Here is a 25,676-nt window from a genome sequence, read left to right as displayed (position 1 = left end):
TTTTTCAATTAGGACACATAAATATTTCCAAATTTTCTCTTACTGGAAACTTATTAGTTCTTAGATTTTAGCAGTCTCTTTAGCAACTTTCTGAATCTTCCGAATTGTTCAGTGAAATCATATTAACACGCTAGAATTCAGACTTCATTATTGTATTATTTCATAGAAAATTGATCTATGTTGATTTTACCATTTCAATTGGAAATCTTTCCGAGAAAGATTTTGCCAATAGAACAATATTTTTATTAAATGTTTATTTTATTTATTAAACAAACACAAGGCAATTGTAAAGGCGGCAAACTGTTAAATGTATGCAATATTTTGATGGCTCATTGTCTGTCATTTTAACTTTGGAAATGAAAAAAAAAAGTAGGTCACAGAATTTCTTTGTTATCAAATTTGATGAATGGCTTTGCAGTTCATTGCTAGTTTCAAATAGAGCATTCGATCTTCATAAACTCATTAAAACACACTTAAGCATTCTTCATCACTGGCTATTAGCAAGTTGACACTTAACGAAAAAGTTTTCCTTCACAGTCACAAACACATCAATATTCGCGGGAACATTGATAACATTTTTGAATGATGTTGACAACGTGATAAAGACGCATTTTTGAAGTAACAAAGATTGTTGCTGTAACTTAATTAAATTAAATTTTCTAGAACATGAAAAATTAGCATCAAAACTAGCATTACAGTCTTTTTTTCATAAACTGTGTTTCACGCCGTTTATTTCATCAATAATCTCGAAGTCTAGTCGTTTGATTATCATTTATTTTGGCTGCAAAGAAAATTCAATTTGAAAAATTGAACAAAAAAGGTTTATCAAATTCGTTTGCTACTAATTCTAAAATTTACTTCTTTTGAATATAATTTAAATTCATGGCGTTCAAACTATTCCCTTTGTTAAAAAAACAGAATAAGTAAGATAGAAAAAGTACCATTGCAAATTTAGTCAAAGACTAAAAAAAATGCTTATCTATTTACTCATAAAGTTACTTCAAGGAGTAACTTTCACATTAACTTAATTCATAGGCAGTAGTTTTGCTTTTCAATGTTTGTAATGAAAAGTAATAGTTGTGCAGATCCATTTTTGCAATCTTTTGTCAAAGGAATTTTGAGCACAGCTTAGGAATTTTATTTTTACGACAATAAAAAAAAACGGAGATTATCTTATTTTGATCCTAATAAACGAACATTTTAGAGCAGTAGAATATTTAGGAAATTAGGATTTTTACCAAAACTAAGAATTTTTCAACTCTCAAAAAGTTTCCACATTAATGTCATCTAACACTTTAATTAAGGACATTTTACCTCACTAAAATTTAAATTATTTTCAATCACAATAACAATAATTTCAAACAATTTGTTAGAAAAACTTACGAAATCTTCAGTACGCGGGTACTTCTCGGCCCGAATGCTAAACACATCATATATTTATGATTCCGTTTTATTTTAAATATTTGTGCAGATCCATTTTTTTTTTTAATTTTTTTTTTTTATCGTCAATAAATGAAATACATAATTCGAGGATGAAATCCATGGAAGCTCCAGAATAACCATAGAATATCCCGGCTTCCACAATCAATCAGAATGTTTTGAAACTTTTTTCTACTTTGAAATTTTTTTAAAAAAGAAAGTGGGCACATACGTAATCTTCAAAATCATTGTACTTTACCTGGAGGATGTGAATCAAACTGCTTTTCCGGGTCAGCACTCTCATCTTTCAAAATGTCGTCCTCGTCCTTTTCAAATTCTTGATTCTCATCTTCATATTGCTCCTCTTCTCCTGAATCTGATTCCTCGTCCTCAATTGGTACTTTCTTTTCCGCTGAGGCAACAGTAAGTAATAAAGTGATGAACATCCACATCACATAAGCTGCTAACAAAAACTGATAAGATAAACAATTATGCTCGGAAATTTATGTTTTTAGAAAAAAAATTGAGAAAATTATTTCTTTGCTTCAAATTTAAAAACAAAGTGATCATTTGAAATTTAAAATAATAATTTCAGAATATCTGTCTTGAAATCACAAAATCACTAAATGGAAATGAACAATTTTGTTAAAAAGTGATTTCAAGGGGATGATAATAAGAAGGATTTATGCGCAGCTAAGATAAATAGAAACATAGATTAGATAAAATGACTAATACAACAATTCCATTAACATCATTAAAATTTTCCATAGAAATAAGTGTTTTAAAATGATTCGGGCAAGTATATATCATTTCAGTGCTTTTAAATTCGCATCACAGAAACGGAATCTCAATAGTTATTTTCTTGTATAGTTAAAGTTTCATGATTTCAATTTGGTTAAAGAAATAAATTGAAAACTGACTTGAAAGAAAAACAGATAAGTTCATTTGGAATCAGACTTTGATATCATTATTTAACAAGCTATATTTCAACAAATACAATCATATCCCTATTTAGTATATTAAATAATTTTATATTAAAAATTAGTTCTTATGCTTAATGGCAGTAAACTGTTACTTCATTACTTATGGCAATACATTTCAGTAAAATCCAAACTATTTAATTTTTTTAAATTAAGACAATCATCTATTTTCTAGACTTTGCACATTGGATGAGAAAAATTTGAAAGTTTAAAGATGTTAAATGTTTCCAAGACTACTGGAAAAGTTTTAGGTTTCAAAAAGAAGCAAAGCAAGTAGTGGTCAATAAACTGTTAACAGGAAAGGTAAGTTGTGATGCCTTGGGTATTGACCATTTATATAAAAGCTAAGGATCGATTCTCTTTGTTGATAGTTCTTAATATAACCAAATTATCTTAATGAGAATTTTCTTCATCGATGAAATTTGCCCTTTTGCACTTTTTCTTCCATTACCACAAATAGTTTCTCAATACAAAAAATGCGTGGGTTCATAGATAAAAACGTTATTACTATTAAAATAGAATGCAAAATTTTTTGATAATTGAGACTGTGAAGCAAAAAGGAAAAATCAATTTCAATATTTCAGTAATAAAAATGATAGACTTCCTGATTCGATGATAAATTCGCAAAATCTTCGTTTGATATTTGGTGCAATTATAGTTATACTTCATCGCAATCAGAAAAAGGATCTTTTCAAATAATGGAAAATGAATCATTAGATAGTAAAATGAGTAACAAACTAATTGTACCTCAGAAATTTAATGAGACAAATTAAATGCTAAACAAAATATTTTATTACCTTTTCAGACTCTTTGCTTAATGTTACCGCTTTTTGGAAATAGAAGAAAAATGCAGTTTTTTGGCGAAGGCCAAAATCAAAAGTGAAAGAGTAGCAATTAAATTTAAAACTTATCATTTTAACCTGTTATTTGCCCTTTGTACCTGTTCTTTGTTTTTGATTGTTCATTTTTCAAGATTGTGGTACAAATCTTTTCAAATTCATTAATGAAATTCATTTCACGCAGAGCAGTGTTTTTTGCAGGAGCAACAATAATAACGAACGACAAGAAGATAGAGGGAGAAGAAAAGGTGGGAAAATGAAAAGATGATGGTAACTTGAATTGAAAACTGATGCCACTTTAAATCGAACTTGTCAATCAACTTTCTTTTGATGAAGTGCAAAAATTTTGTAGTAATTGCAGAAAGGAATTAAACACGAATAAAGAATTGACCATACATAGCTATCAAAGCTTCTATAATTAGAATTTTATAAGGAAATCAAAGTTAGTTCCTAAATTTTCAGAAATTTAATGGTTTATTATGAATATCATTTGAAGTAAAAGTTTTAAGAGAAGTGCTTTTTTTTTTTAAACATTTCTCTTAAAGCTATAGAAAAGAAAACTAAAGAATAGACGAAATATTCGGAGTGTAATTATGTTCGCTATTATGTTATTAATCATCTGACATTAAATGTGTAATATCTTGCACAAATTTGGCAGCTAAGGCAGTATAACAAATAATAATAATAATAATAGTAATAATAACAGTAACAATAATAATATTAATAATAAGCTATCTCATACTACTGAATTCGATAATCGAATAATGAATCGATCTCGAAGTTTGACGTGTCACATATGATATGGATGATATCATTCTCTTTTCCCTTTTTTTTTTGCTTTCATTGCTTTCGTTGCTCTTATTTTTTCATCTCATTTAGTTTAAAATCAGAGAAGTAATGACAAATGTCTTAAAATTATAATCAAGAAAACAATTGGAATTCGGCTCCAAAATCAAGCATTGAGAGAATCAGTGAAATTCCGCTCTCGTTAATAATTGTCATATCTGTTTGGGTAAATAAAAAAGAAAACTTGTTGCTATTCAGATGTGACATTTTCCAATAAAATAGTGAAATTAATTACATCTATAATTTATTTCTATTTAACAGTAATTGATTTTTTAGCCACATTGTTGTTGAATTATTTTGCTGCTATAATTAAAAGAGTTAGTTATGACTGGTTTCCTATATATCAAGTTCAGGAAACGAATAGGCTGCAGCAATTCAGTGATAATTTTACATTGAAGAAAAAAATGGCCTAGTTTACCAAATCGTCACGTCTCAAAGATTCGAGTAATCAAAAAAAAGGGGAAAAATGGAATTTAAAGTCTAATAATTATGTCACTCTATTCATCAGTTTTTTTAGAATATTCTGTTACAAACTAAGAATTACATATAATAAATCCCAAAAACGTTGAATACGACTTTTCATCTTTCAAAATTCTTTTCAAGCACACTAAAATATTGATTTTTAGGAGTATCATTCGTTCCCCATCAATTAAAACCAATTTTAAACTTTCGTTCATTCTACCATTTTTTATCTTTGAAGCAGAATTCCGAATAAAATTTGATCAAAAAATTAGTGAAAATGAGATTTCGAAATGATAATATTATTTAAAATAAAAATGTGAAAAGAAAGAACGCATATAAATAATATCTTAAAACTATAACTAATTTTCCAAGTCGTTTCAAAATCATTTCACTCAGTACTTCTGATAATGAAAATTTATCAGTGAAGATTGAGATAAAAAGCAAATAAAGGCAAAAGTGCGATTTCTTCTAATAATAGCTTTGATATGCGTACATCAAATCTACCGCATTTCTCCCACGCATATTACTATTAATTGAAAATTTCGTCATTTTAAAGCAGATTTGTTGTCTGAAATTAGTCCCAAAAAACGCTCTCAAACATAAATAATTTGTATTTTAGTATTGTTTTTAGAATCATTTTTAACTTATACAAATGGAATTATATAAACACAGGTAAATGAAAACGGAAGTTAAAAAAATAGTGAAAATATATCTTTTCAGTGGTGTGGGATGGATAATTGTTCGAGAAAAAGGAGTGAGTTAAGAATGATCAATTAAAACACCAAACCCAACGCAACTGAAAGGTCAAGCCAATTTAAAAGATAATGATTAAGTGTGATAACAAGCTGTTTAACAAGAAAGATAACGTTTTGATTCTTTCCTCAAATTCCCTTCCTTTTTCCACTGCTATCTTCTTTTGCCCTTTTGTTTTCATTAATTTAATCTGAACTATGCAAGTAAGACTCGAATAACGCGAATTTACCATTTTTTTTTTCTTGAATCTAATTAAGATAGAAAATCCTGAATACAGCAAAATATATCATTTCAGTTGAAAGTTATGGTTTGACATGAAATTAAGCTTCAGACATGAATCAGGTTCATAGCAAAGTAAAGTTAAATGTTCTGTCCTTCAAATTTTCTATACATATTTCCTACTTCTTTTCATTTATTCTCTCAGTAACAGTACCTATTTAAATGGATTACTTTAAGAGAAAAAATTAATCCAATAAGTTTATTATATGAGATGCAATAAACTTTTCATGCCTAACATATTTTGATTTCTTATCTTTGATAAGTTAAGGAGTATTGTTAAATAGTGATTTACTTCAGTAAGTTTTCTCGCTATCTTTGATAACTTTGCCGATAACTAATAAACTTATAATGGTACTTAAACAATTTACTTGAAGATTTTCATTGTTTACAATATTGAATTACCAGTTTTAAAGTTAGCATGAAGCACAGGAGTATGACAGGTGTCTAAGTTTCGTTAAATTGAGACTCATCAATCTCATTTCGATTATCTCATTTATTGTCAAATAGATTGAACAGTGATAGCTGAGAGTTGAATTAAGCATACTTTGCCTTCTTTTTTAATTAGCAGAGCAAAAACAGAACGATTCTTATTACATAAACTAATCTTTTCGCTTTTAAAGGAACACAATTATACTTAAAAAAAAAAAAAAATTGATATTGTAATGGAAGAAAAATGTTACCGAATCTATTTTACAATCTCTTCAATTCAACGCACTTTACTATCTATCTATGATCCAAAATATAAAAAATAAAAGCAGAAACATCTAATTAACATACAAAATTACAGCTACTAATAATCAAATAATCATGGAAGTTCATAAGATGGTAGTACTGAATAAAGCTATTACAAATAAATATAATATCAAAAGTTTTGTTAAACAGTCGCATTTTCTGCAGTTGTTAGCAAATTTAAAAGAATTTCTTTTCTTGTGCTATAATTACCTAATTACCAATCAATGTAAAATCTATGCTTTTTAATTTTCCACTTTCAATCTACTTTTTTCACGCTGTAAATCTAAACTTTCATTAACCTTTTTCTCTCTTCACAAAAACTACTAACGAATGAATATAAATGGATTTATGTTAGATACTTGCAAAAGTTAGACGTCAATGGTAGAAGTAAGTCAATGAAAGCATTTCAAGATTATTCCTTACGCAAATATGTTTGATTTTTAGATTTTTTGATGCAATTTCTTGCAAATATTAAATAATATTACATTAGTAATAATCGTTATTCTGACTTTTCATACTTTTCATCAAATGTCCTGCACAGTTCGCTTAATCGACTCTTTTTTTCATTTTGTTTTATTCGCTTTTGAACGGCTTCTATATGATAATTATTAAGTTTTTATGTTCATTTAATCTTTCAGTGAAACTTCACAAGAAATATCATTTAACTATTAAAAAAATAAAAAAAAATAAAATAACAACTGTCTGAGAAAATTGGGTAAGTTTAATATTTCAAATTTATCTATGCCAGATTTTGATTAAACTAATTATTTTTTGTAAATTAAATGATACTGAATGATTCATTTTCAAAGAATGATACTTTTCCCAAACAATACTTTAATAAATAATGCATGTGTCTATCAATTGTTTATGAAGGAAAAAGATTATTTGAGAATTGCTTGAAACACATAAAAGAATTTTAAGGAACGAACTATTAGTTGATTTTAATTCAAATATGGTATTCCTCCTATATTTTCTCTCCTATACTCGATGTTTTCATGCAAGGACACTTCCGTTCATGTTTTTTTGTATGAATTTAGCTCATTTTTTAAAATAAAAACTCTTATTGAATAATGTTATCATGATGAGTCAACTTTAGACATGCTCAATCTATATTTTTGAATGAACTAAATTTGTAGACTATTCTTACAATCTTTTCTGTTTACTCCATGTTACCTTCTTATTTTACAAGTATAAGATTTGAAACCTTTGCTATTTAACCTTAACAGATAGTATATTTGTAAATCTTAAGTTTTATGATTTAAAAGTATTGAAAAAGAAAAAAACTATTTCAAAACTCTTTTCAGCTTTTTAAATATAGTACTAGTGGTGAATTGATATCGATACTAATCACTGATTTCATGGAATTCTATACAACAAATCTTCTCCATTGGCTTATTTGCATCTCATACAAATTTGTTTTGTTACACTATCCTTAACATTGCTAGCATGAGAACTTTAATAGCAATAATTAATGAGGATAAAAATGAAATAACAAAGATAAACAGATGTGTAATAATTAATTAGCTTGAAATATTCCACATTGATGACAACAATATTTTCTTATCTATTTATTACTTTTTGTCGCATATATGATTCTTCTTTCATTTTGAAAAAATCTTAATTGTAATACTCAGCAGCACTGATATAACACTTTATTGTGAATTAAATCCTTCCAAGATTTCCTTTCGAACAGCTTCGCTTAATGCTGCAATAATAATTTTATATTTGAAATTTTAACAAATTTGAAGAAATGAACGTTATAAATTATAATGTCTGAATATGAAAGACAGAGTTTCGTTAAGAAAATAATGAAATCTTCTAAGTGACCAATAATTGTCTCCCATTTTGTCTTCAACAGTGGAAACCTCTTTGCTTATGGGTTTAAACAATTCTTAAAGCTAAAATTGTCCAATATCTGTTACAACCGAATTTCGTTAAATCCAGTTTAGAACAGCCAATGGAAAGATTAATTTAGAGAAAAAGCTAATTTGAAGGCAATGAATTTTAGAACCAAATTTTTTGGAATTTTAGCTTTGATTCTAGTCTTCGGGAAACTTACAATTCCAGTTTCATGTGTTATGAAACTTTGCTATTTGGAAAACAAGTTTTTGTATTAAATCAAAATTATATTGCAAACTTGTTCGTCTCTTCAAAAGCAAAATAAATTTCTGTCAGCGTATTAAGAAATCTAAACTTTTTGATCTCGTCTCAATCATTAAAAATAATCATGGATTATGCAAAAAGTTTACAATCCATAATTGCTTTGATCTGTTCCGTTTTCTGGTGATTGGTCAGTTGCGTACTGTCGGCAATAGCAGACATCTTGGCATCAGCTTCTCTTGCTGCTGGTGAAAATTTTAATAATGCTGCTTGATGGATTTTCTCATACTGAGCTTTTTCTTTCTTTATCTCTTGCTTGAATTGCTCAAATCGAGTCTGAAATTAATTTTGCTTTATTATTCTTTCCGAATAATTTACTTTGTAGAAAAGTGAAAAGTCACTGACTTCTGAAATGTGTCTTTTCAAATAGCAATCTTATTTCTTGACTGTTTCGCTTCTTTAATTTCAAATCTTTACATGAAAAAATTAATACTTTCGAGAAACAACAATTTACTAATAAAAGTTGACTCAGTGAAATACCACGTCGTTGTTACTTCGGTTTACTACGTGAAGCAAAAAATTTAGCAAACTTATTAGCAAAGAAAAGCAAAATATGAAAATGATGACAAATTGACGTAATTCTAAACTAAGAAATATAATTATATCGAGGGAAGAGGCATAATAAGGAAGGTCAGAAGTGTCCAGAGAGAAAAAGGAACAAAATACTTCTTATCTCTAACGTATATCATAACTGTTTACAAAGTTATTTATTTTTTAATAGGACGAACTTGGTAATCGCCACCAAGTCTGCGAATGAATGCTTCGATATCTGCTTCAGTCTGCGGGTCAGTTTTTGATTCATCAGCTTTGAGTAGATCAAAAAATTGCTTCACAACATGGCTGGGTGCACCGGACAAAAATGGAGGTATTTCTGGCTGAGGTAATTGTGCTTCTCTTTGAGCTGATGCTGCTGCTATCAGACCGATTGAAAGGAAAATAAAATATTTCATTTTTGTTAGATTGAGTGATGAAGTGACAGAAGATAGCCTCGATTACTATAGTCCTCCTTGCCGGCTCTAATTGACACGCGACCATAGTAAAGTCTCTTTATATTGGTGGGCAGATGTCAACGATGAAGGAAGGGGAGGGGTCAATTCCACCGAGGGGAAGTGTACTACTCAATCATCCAATGTCTAAACGAGGGCGGTAGAGGTACAGGGAAAAGGAGGGGCAATTTCAGAAGAGGGACAAAGTTCGAGAGGCGTACGTTTCCCAACTTCTCCTTCTTCCACCACTTCTCGCTCTCACAGTTGTCACGGACACTTTACACCTGAATCACACATATTTCTATTGAATTTGATGTTCCAGCAAATTAAAGCAGCTGAAGAACAAAAGACACTCGAAAGTAGACCCATGAAAGGTGATGACTAATTAATTCAATGACTATTAATTTGATGACAATGTTTCATGGCAAATTGGTGATTTTCGTATCTTTGAACTCAATCGCTGTTTTTCCTACTCTCTTTCCAATGCTTTTTCATAAACAGTATCCATATTCATGATAACTAGTTGGGGAAAAATTTTTAAACGTTTTGACGTATTTCTAGAATACAGGAAGATTTTTCTATTCTTCTCGAAATTTGTAATTCATTGGAGAAATGAATACCAATTATAGGATTGCTTCTAGTTCTAAATTCTGATTCTGAAATACAATTTTTCACGAATGAGTCCCGTCAAAATAATGAAACCTTAATTTTTAGAAATAAAAAGCTCCAAGAAACTTTTGATGTGAGATGTTATTGTCGCACAATGACAGTAGTGAAAATAACAAATGTGAATTATGTTATTTTTAGTCTTTTTTTTTGTAATTTTAAACATATAAATCGCAAGCAGTCGTCAATACAAGTTTGACCATTATAGAAAATGAATTGAGCAAAAATCAATAATGAGAAAGTTCTTGATTAAAATAATGAAAAATTCTGAGAGCAAAGATTATTTCTCAAGGTGAATTGCCAAATTTCAATTATCAACTTATCAAAAAAACTCAACTGAAATGTTGAACCATAAATAAATTATTATTTCATTATAATTTAATACACGTATCTTAAATAACGATTAAAATAAAAGATATTATCTGCATGATATTTGAATGTATTTCACAAATCGTAAAGTTTGATTATGGTCATTTCAAATTAAAAACATATTAAAGTTCAAAACTTATGGAATAACTTGCGGTAGTGCAATGGCATAAGTACACGCATATGGAAGTTATCTACAGTAAGTAGATGTATTATTGATTTATTCACAAAAATCCTTTGTGAGAATGCAGTGGTATAAGAGAAACCAGTTCCTCTGGTATACCTCCAGGAGCAAAAAAACAAGACATAACTCATCATCAGTTGTTAAGAGAATGTTACGATAATATTGTCAACAATGTACTGCAAGTAATGACGACACTATTCTCTCGCATTCGTAGAACTTTTTCGAAATTACTGAAACAGAAAATAACTGAGTGCAATGAAAATGAATGAGCGATGTTGAAATTATAGTATTTATTTAAAATCCTAGGAGTGATAAAATGGTTAATGATTCGAATATGAAAGATTTAAATACAAAAATTTCCAATTCCAATTTTCGTAGCAGTAACTTTGAGTTTAGCATTCACTTCAAGTAGTTTACCCAATATCTCTTAGATCATTTTAATTTGCTGTAATTTAGAAACCCAAATGAAAGTGTCCCATTATAATGAGATGTGTAATGATATCGTTGTATGTGTCGGATTCTTCTTTTATTATTCAGCATGCGACGGAAGTTGAATGTGCGTAAAAACTGGTTTATTATCATTCTGTTGATAGCTTACATTGCAATGCATCAAAACATAAAATTGTGCTCATCTTTAAAATTTAGCATAAAATACTGCTTGCAATTCATTCCTCACTGCTGGGGACAAATCTGAAATACGACAATGTGATGAACACAAGTAATGAAACGAAAAATGATAACAATGAAAAGATTGAAATTTGAATAACTTGTGATGACTCAAATTTTTTTGCAAATTATGACAAATTATGACTCAAATCCTTTTTTTTTTTTTTGCAAATTACTGTCATATTAGGCCATTCTTATAAATTGTAAATTCATTTTGTAATATAGCACAAGTTAATTAATATTTTTTAATTTAGGTTCAATTTAGTGATTAAAAAGTAATTACTTCTTAAATATTCTTTGAATTTCTCTCTCTTCTGCTGTTCAGATAATGTTTTATCTTTTCCAATGCTACTCAAATCCACGTCTGCCTTTTTCGCTTCTGGCGACAAATTTTCGGCCATTGCTTTTCGCAGTAAAGCTGTCTTCTCGTGCATTAACTGCATGTTTGCTTTAAATTGATTGTATTTTTCCTAAAAATTCGATCAGAAAAGTTTCTCTTAAAGTAGTAAAAATGGATTTTACTTTTTGTTCATGTGGCACACCGTAAGAACAATTCACTTGCAAAAAATTTGTAAATGATAATAGAGTTGACAATAATTATTATAAATGCCTTTGTGAGAAGCTAAAAACATATTCAGCAGGCAAAAGATATTATTACTAAAAACCTGAATTTAGTGAAATATTTCGTTTTAACCCGGAATTTCTCCACTATTATGCAGTTGCATTCAAAATTTTCCTACAGTTAAAAAATATCAGAATTCAGTCAGAATTTCAAACGGTCATTTCATTATTTGTGAAATCTTTTCTCTTACTGCATTTTTCCAATCCAAAACAGATTATTTGTATCGACGATATGAATGAGAAAAGTTGTAACTTTTAAATTCTATTCCTCTTTCATTCATTATCTGAAATAACTTTTCGTACTGAAATATTTTAATAAAGCGTTCTGGTCACACCTTGATCATACCGCCTTTTCCATTCACCCATTCCTCCACTGCTGCCTCCAGCTGAGAATCCGGCTTGTTGGCATATTTTTGAAACAGTTCCTTCATCTCTCTCACAGCTGATTCCGGCGCTCCCAGTAGGAATGGTGGTATCATGAATTGCTGTTCCTCGCCAAATACAGGACAGACTAACAGTAGGACTGGAAACGCTAACAAAACAAATTTCATCATTTTCATCCACGGAAACTCGAAATAAATCTGCAAATTCAAGCTATTTTCAGAGTTGCACATGGTATAAATTCCTTGCTAGCAATCACTAGCACATTTTATGGATATATTCAAATTATCCAAATTCCGTTAATTTCCAAAAGTCATCTGCCACACCTTGCGGCAGTTTGGAATAAGATCTGCTGTGAACAATAGAAAGAGTGATAGCAGAATTCCAAATTACTAATCCAAGATAGATTTCATGAGGACTGTTCTATGGGAGTTATGTGAGAAGTATGAGAATGAAAAGAGTATGTTCTAGCCAGATTGCCGGGTTGCATATTAGCTGTATTCTTCAAGATGACCGAGGGAAATTGAAAAGAATAACCGAATGAGATTCAACCATTGCTTAATGGAAAAAACTATGATGGTAAGTGTGCCTTGAATTAATAATAAATTCATATAAATTTATTACTGAAGCAGTGTCTGCTTAGATGGTTTAAATAGCTATTTTACAAATAAAACAAAGATAAAAAGACTGAAGAGGTGGAGAGAGGAAAGCTAGAATGGAAAGGGATGAAAATGACTAAGTTGTATTGTTGATATTGTCATCAACGCTTAAAATTTTTATCAGGAACTTATCGTTTTTGAAATTTTTCCATAAACTTTGGATACGCATTGATTCCTACATTCTAAACGTTTTGCAACAAAATGACAGCTTTACATTTTCATTGTTTTTCATTCGTTCCTTCATTTCTGATCTGTTGTTAAAATTCTTTATGCAAACGAAAGCAATGTTAGTCATTCACCATAAAAATAAATTTGAATTTACATAAACTCGGAACAAAAACTTTTTTGTATAGCGTCGGCTAATTCTTAATTATTTGTGCTAACATTTTCTTTTTTTGCCTTTGTTTCAACAGTTTCCGAATCGTATTAAAATTGTAAAAGTATTCTAAATGAAATAGGCAATAGCATCGCTTTCAATTCTGTTCATTGTTTCACAAGCCCTTTGTATTATATCATTTGTTCAACAAAGAAATCTTTTTCTTCTTGTAAATGGCAACGATAAGATTGAATTTGGTTTGATTGCTTTCTTTCACCGATAATGGTTGGCTCGTCTAACCTCACTGTTGTATTCTTCGTTGTAATTCTTGCTTAGCGTTTTTTGGAAGTGTTGGAAAACATTTGGCAGGGATGATGAAACACGATATAAACAAGTGAAAAAAGGTGAATCTCGAATCTCGAGACTCATATCCAGTAGAGTGAAAGATTACAAAAGTAAGAAAAAAACACTTACAATTCATCTAAACTTGCACTTGTTTCTGCAACGCCGTCAATGAGGCGCTGTTGACAATGTAATTCAGCTATGTGTCGGCATCTTTTGTTTCACGTGAGTTTTGCAGTTACCGCTTAATGTTGTGCTTTCACTATTAATGTTTATTTTTTTAATTCTTAAAAAGATTCTTGCAGATTTGAACTTTTTCCAGGTTATTCAATACCATTGATAAGTTTGTATAGTAAGCTTATAGCGACGCCAAATATTAATTGAATTTTGCGACTTTGGTGGGCTAGTAATGATTCCATTGCTTGTGAAATTCATTGATATCATTGTTGTTGTTGTTGTTGCTTGGCGATAGTGCATGAAATAAGTAAGTTAGCAATTACAAATAATTTTATTCTTGTCGTAAACTTTCTTACTTGCAAGAAAATACGTAAAAGCACGTGGTACAATACGTGTTAGAAATGCAAAAACTGAGTGATACTTAAATAAATATGAGAAAAGTAATTGTTTGCAATGTAAACTGGGAAGGACATCGGAATGAAATTTTATATGTGCTTGAAGTAAATGTATCATCAGCCTTAAAAGATAAATGATTCTGCTCAGTTTAATCAATCATCTCTAAAGAGTACCGAAAATTTCTGTTGGTTTTGCTCAAATGACATATTTTTCAACTACCTGTGAACATATTTTTTTCGCCGTGCAAGAAGAAAAAAGATCAAAATCGTGGTTAATTGATCAAATGACCATAGAATTCAATTTTTCCATGCCTTTTGAAGAGTGGATTATTTATTATTTATAGCAGTTTTACTTAGCAAAGATAATTTTCATTAAATGTTCATTTCATTTCACGTGAAAACAGAATTAGTAAGATTTTAACAATGATCACTCCTTTCTATTAACTTCTGTCATGAATTTCACTTCATATCCTTCCAGAAGTCTATTTGCCATATCTAACAAAAATCAATTTGTGAAATGTCTGCCAAATTACTAAAAGAAAATGGTTGATTGTTTATGGCATACTTCTCGCGATGGCAGTGTCTTTTGCGCTGTTTGAAAAAATTTTCTGGCTTTTAAAACTGGTTGTATTTCTTGCAGTGTGCTAAAGTTAATTAAATTAATGAGATAAAAATATTGTTGCATATGCTGAAGTAAGTCACTGTAGATTTCCTTTTCTGTTATTTCGGTATGTAGATTATACCGGTTGTTTGTGTAAAATTTAGAAATATTTGCTGTTGATACTCTCTAGTGGTCATTTCTGGTGACCATTGCTGTATCATGACTCCCTCTGTTTTTAGCACTGGGTCACTTACAAGAATACTGAACCAATGAAGAAAGAAGAACGGTCTGTTTTTGAAAGACTAAATTTTCTGAATAGTTGAAGGTTGACATCTAAAAAAGACATCTAAAAAGCATTAAAACTAAGAAGTGCACTGACAGAGAAAAATGCGCTGTGATTTATGGAAATAAAAAATTAGAAATGACAATTCCAAAAGTTAATCTGAAAACTAGCATAAATGAAGAGAGCGACAAGAATGACAATAGACTAATCAATAACTGATAGGAAACTGACCAAGTCTAAGTATTATTTTTTTTTATCGACAATATTTGATTTTATCAGTTCAGTATTAATTTTTTTTTTCTTTTAAAAAATAAGTAATATGAAAAAAATTTTTAGTTGAAAAAAGCTTTAACTGGTTGAAAGCGCAGTAGTTGATACGTCATCGAATGGAATTTAAAATCGATTCATACACGAAATATTGTGCTTAAAATCATTCTTCGTAAAATCAATTTTGTTAATAAAATTTTCAAATTGTCTTTATCAATTATCCAATAACAGCATTCCTCTGCATGAATTAAGTAATAAATGCGTCATCAAATTTGTTTCATTTTTCTGCAATGCAAAACTTTATCGGTAGTACTTATCCAAGAACTATATTTCAGGAAAAGTTACTAATAAAGGCAGAAGAAAACTTGTAATGTTATTATCTTGATTAGTTGAATAAACAATCAAAATCTTGAATTAATTTTTATAATGCCTGATAATTGAAAAATGGATTTTGTAACATGTAGTTTTGTTTCTGTTTTCTCTATTTCTTTAGGTTACGAGTTACATAGAAATATTGAAATTGTTGTCAAAATTTATAGAATGGAAAAGCAACTTTTATTTCAGAAGAAAAGTTCTTCAAGGATGAAATTCTGAGGATGTCACACAACGAAAGTATTCACATTTATGAGCATTATTAGTCACTCAAAAATCAAGATAATAGAAATATATCTGAATAGCATTAAATTTAAATTTTATGTAAATGTCGAGAATTTTTACCATAAGGCCTTTTTAATTTGAAAATAATCAAAAATGATAATAAAAATAATTTTATCAGTGTGATGAAATAGAACAAGCCAAATTAATCAGGTCATCAAATCTTTATTTTACAAACCCTATGCTTTTATTCGTGTATTTGAATATAGTAATCTCGTCCTCACTGATCGAAATGCTCAAATGATTCCGGTAGAAACGAACAGATGCATAGAAACTTTACATGACTTTTTTTTTTCACTGGAATAAAATATTCCGGATACTGATATAAATGAAATTTAAAGATAACTATCGTTTATTATCGCCTTTTATTATAACCGGCTAGTTAATTAACAAATTATTGACTTAAAACTTTCGAAATCGTTCATCATTAGATCATTCACTTTAATATTTGGTTGGCACATGAAAAAATTTCGGAGTTTCGAAGTTAGCAGAACTTCCGGGACAATTGGAATCAGCTGTGAAAGTTTATCCTACTTTAACTTAACCTGATTAAAGTACCATAAGTGGTTGACTATAAGACAGATGATATTTCATGCCACATACTTTCAGAATGATGTTGAATATCAGTCGAGAAAATGCAGCAGAAAGAAAGTTTTGTGAAACATTGCAAAGTTGAATAATTTGAAAAATTTAATAAATATGATAAGAATTTCTATATCAGTACTAAGTAACAAAGGCACTGAAAGTGACATCTTTTTTTCACAGTTATTTCCAATATTATAGTTCACGCCTGTAGAAGCATGTATTATATCACATTGTTGACATTAACATGTCCGAAAATACTGTTTGGAAAGTCAAAATCAAAAAAAAAAGGTACGAAAATAAATAAAATTTGTGTTTTATTGACACTGTTCGAAAAATAAAGGGTTGAAATTCATAATTTTTCCTCTAATTTAACTGCATAATCTGTATGGAAATTTGCATAATAAAAATTTACTATTCAATGTAAGATAAATCACTTAAAGTAAAGTAACAAATAATAATAAAAATTTGCGCGTGGAAGTGACTTGAAGTTAACCATAATTTTTGTACTTTTTATACAGAAAGTAATTTCTACAGAAAATTATTCAGACAAATGACGTCAAAATGCCTTAAAATTTTACGTTCTTCATTTACTAAGATTTTATGACAGGAAATTTCGAAAAGAGTAAATGTCTATACATCATAAAGAAATCAAACAAATCAAAAGAAGTTTGCAAGGCATTTTATAGGAATCTGTCAATCATTTGCAGAAGTTCAAATTGCATTTTTTAGAAAAATGGTCATTTCTGTTCTCTCTGTATAATTAGGTGACCAACTATCTTCTCCTAGCATCTAAATGATCTTATACCCATTTCTGATGTTCTGGATGTTAAAATTGACAACAACACTTTAAGCAAGTTGCTTTAAGGATTGCTCTTTGGTCAAATTTATCGTTTTTTTTTTTTTTTCATCTATTAACATATTTACTCCAATTTGAATTTAAGTTTCGATCAAATACACGAGGTAACTTTTTCTGGGTTCATCTAAAGAAGGTTCATTTTTTCTTCGGCTCATAGATTTACGAAAATTATGGAGGAAAAAAAAATGGAATGTTGACAGATTCCGCTAGAAGCGGCGCATTGTGCATAAAAGGCAAAGCTTTCGATATGAAATCGAAAACTCATGAAACAGTCGAGCGGCTCTTCTTATTTAAGACAATTTTTAATGGTTGTTTTCTTTTATTATGGTGCATTTTTGGTAGTGCGACGAAAGAACTTTATAAAATAACATCGTTAGTGAATATATTCGAATGATTCTGAATGTCTCCTAATGATAGCAAAAAAAAAAAAAATGCGATGTTTTGATTAAATCGTGAAAAATATGGCCAACAACAACCACAATTTAGCTTTAAATCATTTTTTATTTCACTTTGCCAACAGCCCACCCTTTCAACAAACTTTACATAAGCGCTCTGTTCAACGAATAAATGTATTTTATAGCTCTGTCCCCATCTATAATTATCATTCCTATTTTTATCCAAACTTTTGCTAATTGTAGCTTCAAGCTTAAAAATACTTGGATATCAGCTAGAGCGAACATGGGATGTTGACAATATGGTTCGAATTTGTGATGAAGTGAACTTGTTAGTTCCAACATTAGGTATTATAACCGCTCATATTTTGCCATCAAAATTTTCGAGTTAATGAGCCTAGATTAATTAACTTAAGAAAAAAATTAAACATAACCTATGTTTTAATTTAAGTCTCTAGATTCTTTAAATGAATTTCAATTCATGAAAAACCTTCACTTATTGCCAATGTTCTTTAAATATTATTTTTAAAATTTTAGATGAATTAACAGAAATAATTGTAGATGATATTATTCATAAGAATCATTCTTTTATGCAAAATGTTCCATGCAGCATTGACCATATTAGTCATCTCTATCCTAAGGAGTACCGTAGCATATTTTTCTACGAAATGCTCATAAAATACTGCCAAAAGGGTTTTAGAGTAATAGAAGAACAAAAAAAATATATTAAACATTTTTTTCTTAAATTTCGATTAATCCGAACTGCTTACAGTCTGGAATACTTCATTTCTTTCCCCTTTTCCTCATTTCTACGAAATTTTCATTTTTGAAAATCTATGTTGATCGCCACTGTTCTGGTTCCACAAGATTAATATGCTCATGATTTATCTTCGCCCTTTTTTATGCATCCAAAATGGTACTGAAACAGCTTTTTATCATTAAAATGCATAAAAGTAAAAAAAGGACTTATAAAAAAGATTTATTGGACCACTCTTTCTGCTTGTTTCCGAAGATATGCTTTCAAATTTAACCTCTGTTCACACTTTCCCATGCATAAATTAAATCATCGACATCTTCCTCTTCTTTTCTTTTTTCTTCATTAATGTTTCCTCTCTTTTAATGTTGAAATCCCTTTTTCTGATGACCGAATTTGAAAGCCTGATGAGCTACGGTAATGAGGAAATTAGTTTATGGCACTTTGTGATTTCCAAAAGTCCTCATTAGTTAAAATGCAGCTCTTGCATTGGTTCATTATATTTTCAGTCTGATTTTCAACGAACCTTTCAAGTTTCATTTAACAGCAGTTCTCAATGATTTACCACACAATTCTCACACATATGTGGCAGTAGCTATTCTCACTTATATCTAAATTTTGCTCACTAATTTCTTTTTTGCTAAATTTCAATCTTCAAAACCTGTTTTTCTTTTTTTCAGAAAAAGTTTTTCCTCATTCTTGATCACCATTCCTCTAAAAGTTTTGCATATTTTCAAGAAATTCATTTTCAAACATTTAAAAACTGAAAAAGTATTTTATTAGTAAGATGATTAATTCGATTAATAGATTGATGAATTAAACAAAGTGGTTAGCATCATGCTAATATCATATATATCTTATCACTGATGCAGTAGAATAACGATAACAATCCCTTTTCCCTTTCCGTATTGGACATGCGTATATGAGTTGTGAACACTTTTCTTTTCATGCTAAAACATCAATAATACAATATCAGAAATGAAGCATCAATTCTGTTTCAGCAACAAGATGACCTATGGTCGGATTGCATCCCTGAATCGCTATAAAACGGTAGGCAACGAATTTTTGGAACATTCTGAATGGATCCGTAAGCTTCGAACACCATCTTTGATCGGAATTGGTTAATGCTTTATTTTTTGAATTTGGAAATATTATTTCAAAAAAATGAGCATTTCCAAAACTATAATTTTGTATACTTTTGAACGAAATAATGACAAGTCTGTTCACAAAACGTTTTTTAACTGAAATCTTGTTAAGTAATGAAATCTCTCAATTAAATATTTCTAACTTCTCATTTGAGCATTTTCTTCCATGAAAGAAATTTACAATTCTTCCATGAGAGAATTGCAAATTATATATAGTAAAAGTTTTTCAATAAATTTAAATCCTTAATATTAATTCTATTTTACTCTACTTAGCAAACATAATAGACATGAATGAAGAAATATGAGTTGTAGCTTCCGTTCTAACGATACCTTTCGGCATATTCATCATTACTCCATATGTGGTAATGAACATTTCTGGACCCTCAGCATTACTTTCATTGCTGATTGCTTTTATCATCATGTTCTTATCAGGTTATCTTTGCTTTTCTCAAATCTTAAAATTAGAAAGATAGAAAGAAATAAGCAAATAATTTAAAGGTAACATTGGGTCAACAGATGGATTCGTGGATATTGGCTACGGTCTCTTGTTTTTATGATACTGCTATTGTACAAAAAGCAAAAGACATTGGATGTTAAATGCTACTATTTCCTTTCTGATACGGAATGACAGTAGGGGACAGATATTAAATGCAATTTAATTCTAATCACAGCAGTTAATACAACAAACTCTAATTTCTCTTCCAGCATATTTTTTTGGATGAATGCTTTTAGAATCTTAAAAGATAAGTAAAACTATATTATTATTTATTTCTTAATAGAAAAAATTAATTTCGAAATGTTTAGGAATGCATATGAATGAATTGATGTGTTCAATGCCAAAAAGTTGCTTATTGTATAATTTTACATATGTTAGTTTTGGGGAAATAGCTGCTTTTCTTGTTGGTTGGATATCATTTCTCGATTTTACTATTTGCATTGTTATTGTGGCTAAAAATTGGAGCAGTCATATGGTACTGTTTAAATTACTTAATTATTTTTTGAATCTTGTTTGAAAAAATTTAGTTAAATAATGAAATGCTGTGTAATAGAAAATAGCAAAAGAAATTAACTGATTAGGATGAGATTTTTAATAGTCATCTGATGATATGGTGCGCATGTAAATAATTAAATGCATTCTGTACATTCGCTTCAAACTTAAATTTGAATATTAATTTTCAGAATTTATTATTTCATGGATTATTCAATAAGCATTTCACAGTGGAGATGTCTTATCATTTGGATTCGATTTTTGCAACAAAAATAGATTTCTTTGCTGTATTAGCCATTTTCTGTTCATCAATTGTGTTATGCTGTAGCATTCGAGTAAGTAATTTATTTCTCTTTTAGTTTGTCTCATTTAAACCTGTCCTGTAAATGGATAAATAGAGAAAGTTATAATTCAAGATAGATGTACAAGAGCACCGTTAAGTAATGTTGTAAATGACAGGTTTTGGCTACTGTATCGATAATAATGATAACCATATGCGCTTTGGCAACTAATAGTACCGCATTTGTTGGCTTTTATTTTGCTGATGCAAATAATTGGCTAGCTGCTGGTTTTTTCAAAAATGGCCCTATCGGTGTATGTTACGAGTTCTGTTTAAATAATAATTCTTAAAAATAAATTTACAGTTTTATTCTAAAAGATAATTTTATAGAACACTAATGTACTATAGCTCACTTAAAATTGAAAGAATTTTTTAGTATCATAGCGCCCAAATTTTATTGAAAAATCTTAATAAATTTATTAATTTTGCAAAATTTGTGCAAAAATGATTGGATTATTTCTGCAACCGAAGAAATGTTCTTCCAGCTAATACTACCACTAATGAACAAGATATGAAATTGTAGGTGATAAAAGGTGCATCGAATTATTTATGTGCCTACATTGGTATCGAAACATTCAGTTTTCTTCTAGAAGAAACGAAAAATCCACGAAAACGACTTCCATTTATTATGCCATTTATAATTACCGCCTTAACATTAGTTATGTTCTTAACAACGATGGTTATCACATTAGCTACTGATATCTCAAAATATCCGGATGACATGCTTTTCCCAAATATTTTCGACAAACTTGAGATACCCTCCGCAAAGTACTGTTATCTTTACTTCCAAGAATGACTAAATGATCCATGATTGGTAGAACTGTTGTTTGCAATGATTGCTATGATTGTTCTTTTTCTGGTATTTTCTTAGATTAATTTTTTTTTATTCCTGAATTTTTTCAAACTTTTAAATTACCTAAAAAATGTATGAAATGCTTTTCATGAAATATTTTTGGAAAAGAAAGAATAATTAGTTCGACAAATAATCACAGATACTAAATACTGTTTGTAAATTTCATTATTGTGAAACTTTTTAAGATATGTGATGACAATAGGTTCAGTATGTGGTTTATCTGGCACAATGCTTGCAATATTTGTTCCGGCAACGAGGATTCTGACATCGCTTTGTGGAGACAGTTTGCTTCCCCTAAGTCTACTGGCTCATACCAGCAAGAAGAGAGGAGTGCCATATTATGCAGTGCTACTATGTGCCCTGCTCTCTTCCTCAATGCTTCTCCTCAATGTCTCCAAACTATTCGAAATTATCGCTTTCAGTACTCCTCTAAGACTGATACTGCTTGTAAGGTCTTTGCTAATTTCAATTCCTTATAGGCCTAATTGACTATCCACTTATTATACAGGGCTGTTTGATATACGATCAGCGCTACAATCCAAATGTGGTTGGACTATTTCGAGAGACAGCATTCTACCGCGGCATTTATCGCAACCGGTATAATCGACACAAAACTAAATCATCGAATATTTTCACGGATGATGGAGATTCGTGTTCGGTTACCGTCTCCGGGTAATCATATTTGTTAATGCCAATACAAGCATAATAAACACTTTCAAGTTTTTAACACACTGATTTTAATTTTTCAAAATATTCAATTACACAATTTCCTCACTTCCCTCCACCACTTTTTACCTTATCATAAAACTGTTTACTAATTCGATCAATTTCCAACTTTTTACAGCGAAATATTTGCAAAATTAAAATCTAATTCTGCACAAAATTGAGTTTCTTTCCGTTTCTTCCATCGGACAAATTCTTTTTTAGCTACAGGTGGAGTACAGATGACGAAAATAGTGAAATGATAAGCAGTTGCGAAATCCTACGAAACATCATTACTCAACAGGAAGTACAGTGTCAACAAGAAGTTTGTGAGAACTGGATGGATAAAGTATATCAATTTTCTGAATATCTATATTTGCATAAATTCATTTAGTAGCAATAAAGTGATAGTATCTAGAAAAATTTATTTTCTGTGATTGAACTTTAAAAGAATCAGACAAAAAATTACAGCATTCATGCATAGTATAAGAAAAGATGAGTAGTTTGTTGTGCCTCTTATCTGATTGCTTATATAAATTCTATCGTAAAATTAGCGAATCTCTTCTTTACTTCTCTTCACTCTTCCAGATATCATCAATAAATGAAAATTTGGGATTGTTGCTAAATGAGGAAGACGAAGAAAATGAAGCGGATCAAAAGCTAAGTGAGAGAAATTTGGCGAAAAATTCACTTACTGGTTTGCGATACAGTACATTTAATAATGTGAGTATTTTGCCTTAGTAAAAATTGAATTTAAGTTTCTCATATCTAAATTTATTAAGCACACTTGCCTTCTCAATAGTTGCATTTCATTTTCAAATAATATTTTTTCATTAATTCTAAATGGCAGTTATTAATTGCATTATGTTTTATTATAAAGGAACTAAGCCTTGATTCAGTTTTTAATCAGAAATAAAAAATAAGCAATAAGACGTAAAAGGTTGCTTCAGTGACATTTTAACTGGATTCAAATTTCTTTTGATCACCTCACCTATGACTACCATAATTTAGTTGGACTTTTAAACTGTCGAAACAATTTGCTTTTCAAATTTTTTCCAAAAATTTGAAATTGCATTGTTACAGTTGCTAGCAGAAAATCTAAAGGAAACAACAACAAAATTTTGTGATGACAGAAAACGACTGTCTATGTCATCACAGGACACTTACGACTTTGGCCACAACTGTATCAGATCTCCATGTTCTTCATGCTTCAGTGAAAGTGGGAATAATTTCTACTCAATTATTAGCTTAAATTATGGTTAAATTTTCATTGTTCCTATCATAATCCCTAAGTCTTTAATATAGATTTTTCTTGATAAGATTGCTCCTTGTTTAATTTTCAGTTGTTAACTTATTTTGCATAATAATGTCATCTAACCTGAACAGTCACTTCAATTTCCTCACTTCACTTTTTACTCAGTAAGTATCATGTGTATTATGGTTACCGTTTAAGCTAATTGAATTAAGTAATAGTGTTTTTTTTTTTTTTTTTTTTTTTTTTGGAAGATTAATCAGGACACTCCATTGATTTCAGTAAAAATTTGTTTAATAATTAACCATAAAACAAATTTGTACTGAGTTTAATGCATTAAATTCAGATTTTAATTTGGTATTTCAGGATTTAAATAATTGAACTATAAACGCTCTATGAGAACTTTATCACTCTTTATTTTAAGTTGTACTTCTGAATTAATAATTTTTCATTTTCCGAGTTCCACTTCTGCTTCAATTGAAACAGAAATATTACCTTGTTTCAGCTGAAATCAACAAGCATAAGTTTCACATTTTTGAACATGATATTCCCAAGATGCCATACTGGAACAGATATCCTGGATCAGTGTCTGGTTCGCAAGATTTCGACAAAACTGACCATAAATGTTCAATGAGAACTTTGTTTCTCTTTATTTTAAGTTCTGTAATTATTGGACTTCTGATTCTCAAGACCGAGAGCAGCTTAACAAAGGTATCTGCGAGATTTTGGTGGTTCTTTCAATATATAACTGATTAAAAAATTGTTGGAAGATGGTTTCATCTAATTATTTATTCTTTCTTTCATTTTGCAAGAAAATTAGGAAAGGTGATATAAAAATTAACTAATATAGCTTTAATTTAAATCTCTCTAAATACTTTCATAAATTGAATTCAGAATAATTATCCGAAAGAAGCAGTTCAATTATCACGTCATGAACAATCAATATCATGTCACAATTCTGAAACTTTCATTTAGATTTTCAATCCATCTTCCCAGTTTACACCAAACCTAAATTGATTGCGAAGTATCCGATTAATAATTTCAAATCCTTATCGCACTCATTGCACACCTGCATTACGACTGCAAATTCCTCAACTTTGTGGGTTTATGGTGTGGAATTTTCAGGCAGAAACAGATGCCTTGTTAAAACGATTCACATACTAATACTCAAATTTTTACAGTATATGAATTGATTTTGAAATTAATTTATAGCCGTATTTAACTCTACCAATGCTTTTGGCATGCATAACTTTGGTATATCTCATGATAAACATTGCCCGACAAACAGTTAATCCGATAAACAATGAACGAAGTTGTAAAACACCTGCATTTCCACACCTCACACTTCTTGTAATCTTTCTAGCCATACTGGTGGCATGCACTACTGATTGTATCACGGTAGTGGGATTTATCGCTTGGATTATTACTGGTTAATAAGTTCACTTTTTTTTTTTTATTTTAAAAATTGATAACTTGTTAATTAGGAGTCTACGCCCTACTTGATTTAATTCATAAACTTCCTACGACTAAAAAAAAAATCACAGAAATTTCTAACTAAATATGCCTCTTAAAGAAATCTGATATTTTCACGTTTATCATTTATCAGTCACATTTCAGGAATGATACTCTACGTACTGTACGGATATAAGTATAGCAAAGAAGGCCGTGCACCATTTAATGGTTTGATCGTTGGGAATAACTTGATAAAGGACAACTCTTCGACTAGAATCATGAATAACACAAGTAATCATCAATTTAGTGTAATCATGCTATAA

General features: G+C 29.6%; 4 protein-coding genes across 4 annotated transcripts; 1 reads left to right on the top strand and 3 right to left on the bottom strand.

The window, feature by feature from the left end:
* Nucleotides 1-768: 768 nt before the first annotated feature.
* Nucleotides 769-1,871, bottom strand: Bm10444 (Uncharacterized protein; the record flags this gene model as incomplete). Its single annotated transcript, XM_001900002.2, has 3 exons — nt 769-781; nt 1,384-1,420; nt 1,679-1,871. The coding sequence occupies 3 exons, from the start codon at nt 1,869-1,871 to the stop codon at nt 769-771; spliced, it is 243 nt and encodes an 80-aa protein (XP_001900037.2).
* Nucleotides 1,872-7,962: 6,091 nt separating this feature from the next.
* Bm2001 (Uncharacterized protein) lies at nt 7,963-9,420 on the bottom strand (the record flags this gene model as incomplete). Its single annotated transcript, XM_001900001.2, has 3 exons — nt 7,963-8,015; nt 8,560-8,746; nt 9,199-9,420. The coding sequence occupies 3 exons, from the start codon at nt 9,418-9,420 to the stop codon at nt 7,963-7,965; spliced, it is 462 nt and encodes a 153-aa protein (XP_001900036.1).
* A 1,886-nt stretch (nt 9,421-11,306) lies between these two features.
* Bm10443 (Uncharacterized protein) lies at nt 11,307-12,519 on the bottom strand (the record flags this gene model as incomplete). The annotated part of the gene is made up of 3 exons (XM_001900000.2): nt 11,307-11,362; nt 11,622-11,808; nt 12,295-12,519. The coding sequence occupies 3 exons, from the start codon at nt 12,517-12,519 to the stop codon at nt 11,307-11,309; spliced, it is 468 nt and encodes a 155-aa protein (XP_001900035.1).
* A 7,110-nt stretch (nt 12,520-19,629) lies between these two features.
* On the top strand, nt 19,630-25,676 carry Bm6756 (Uncharacterized protein; the record flags this gene model as incomplete). The annotated part of the gene is made up of 14 exons (XM_043078692.1): nt 19,630-19,741; nt 20,079-20,198; nt 20,571-20,737; nt 20,946-21,089; nt 21,214-21,348; nt 21,618-21,862; nt 22,133-22,394; nt 22,456-22,619; nt 22,875-22,998; nt 23,238-23,372; nt 23,733-23,868; nt 24,407-24,612; nt 25,114-25,330; nt 25,519-25,676. The coding sequence occupies 14 exons, from the start codon at nt 19,630-19,632 to the stop codon at nt 25,674-25,676; spliced, it is 2,325 nt and encodes a 774-aa protein (XP_042934626.1).

The sequence above is a fragment of the Brugia malayi genome (assembly GCF_000002995.4).
Source record: "Brugia malayi strain FR3 genome assembly, contig: Bm_v4_Chr2_contig_001, whole genome shotgun sequence".
Taxonomy (NCBI): domain Eukaryota; kingdom Metazoa; phylum Nematoda; class Chromadorea; order Rhabditida; family Onchocercidae; genus Brugia; species Brugia malayi.
This window is presented reverse-complemented; position numbering and strand designations above follow the sequence as displayed.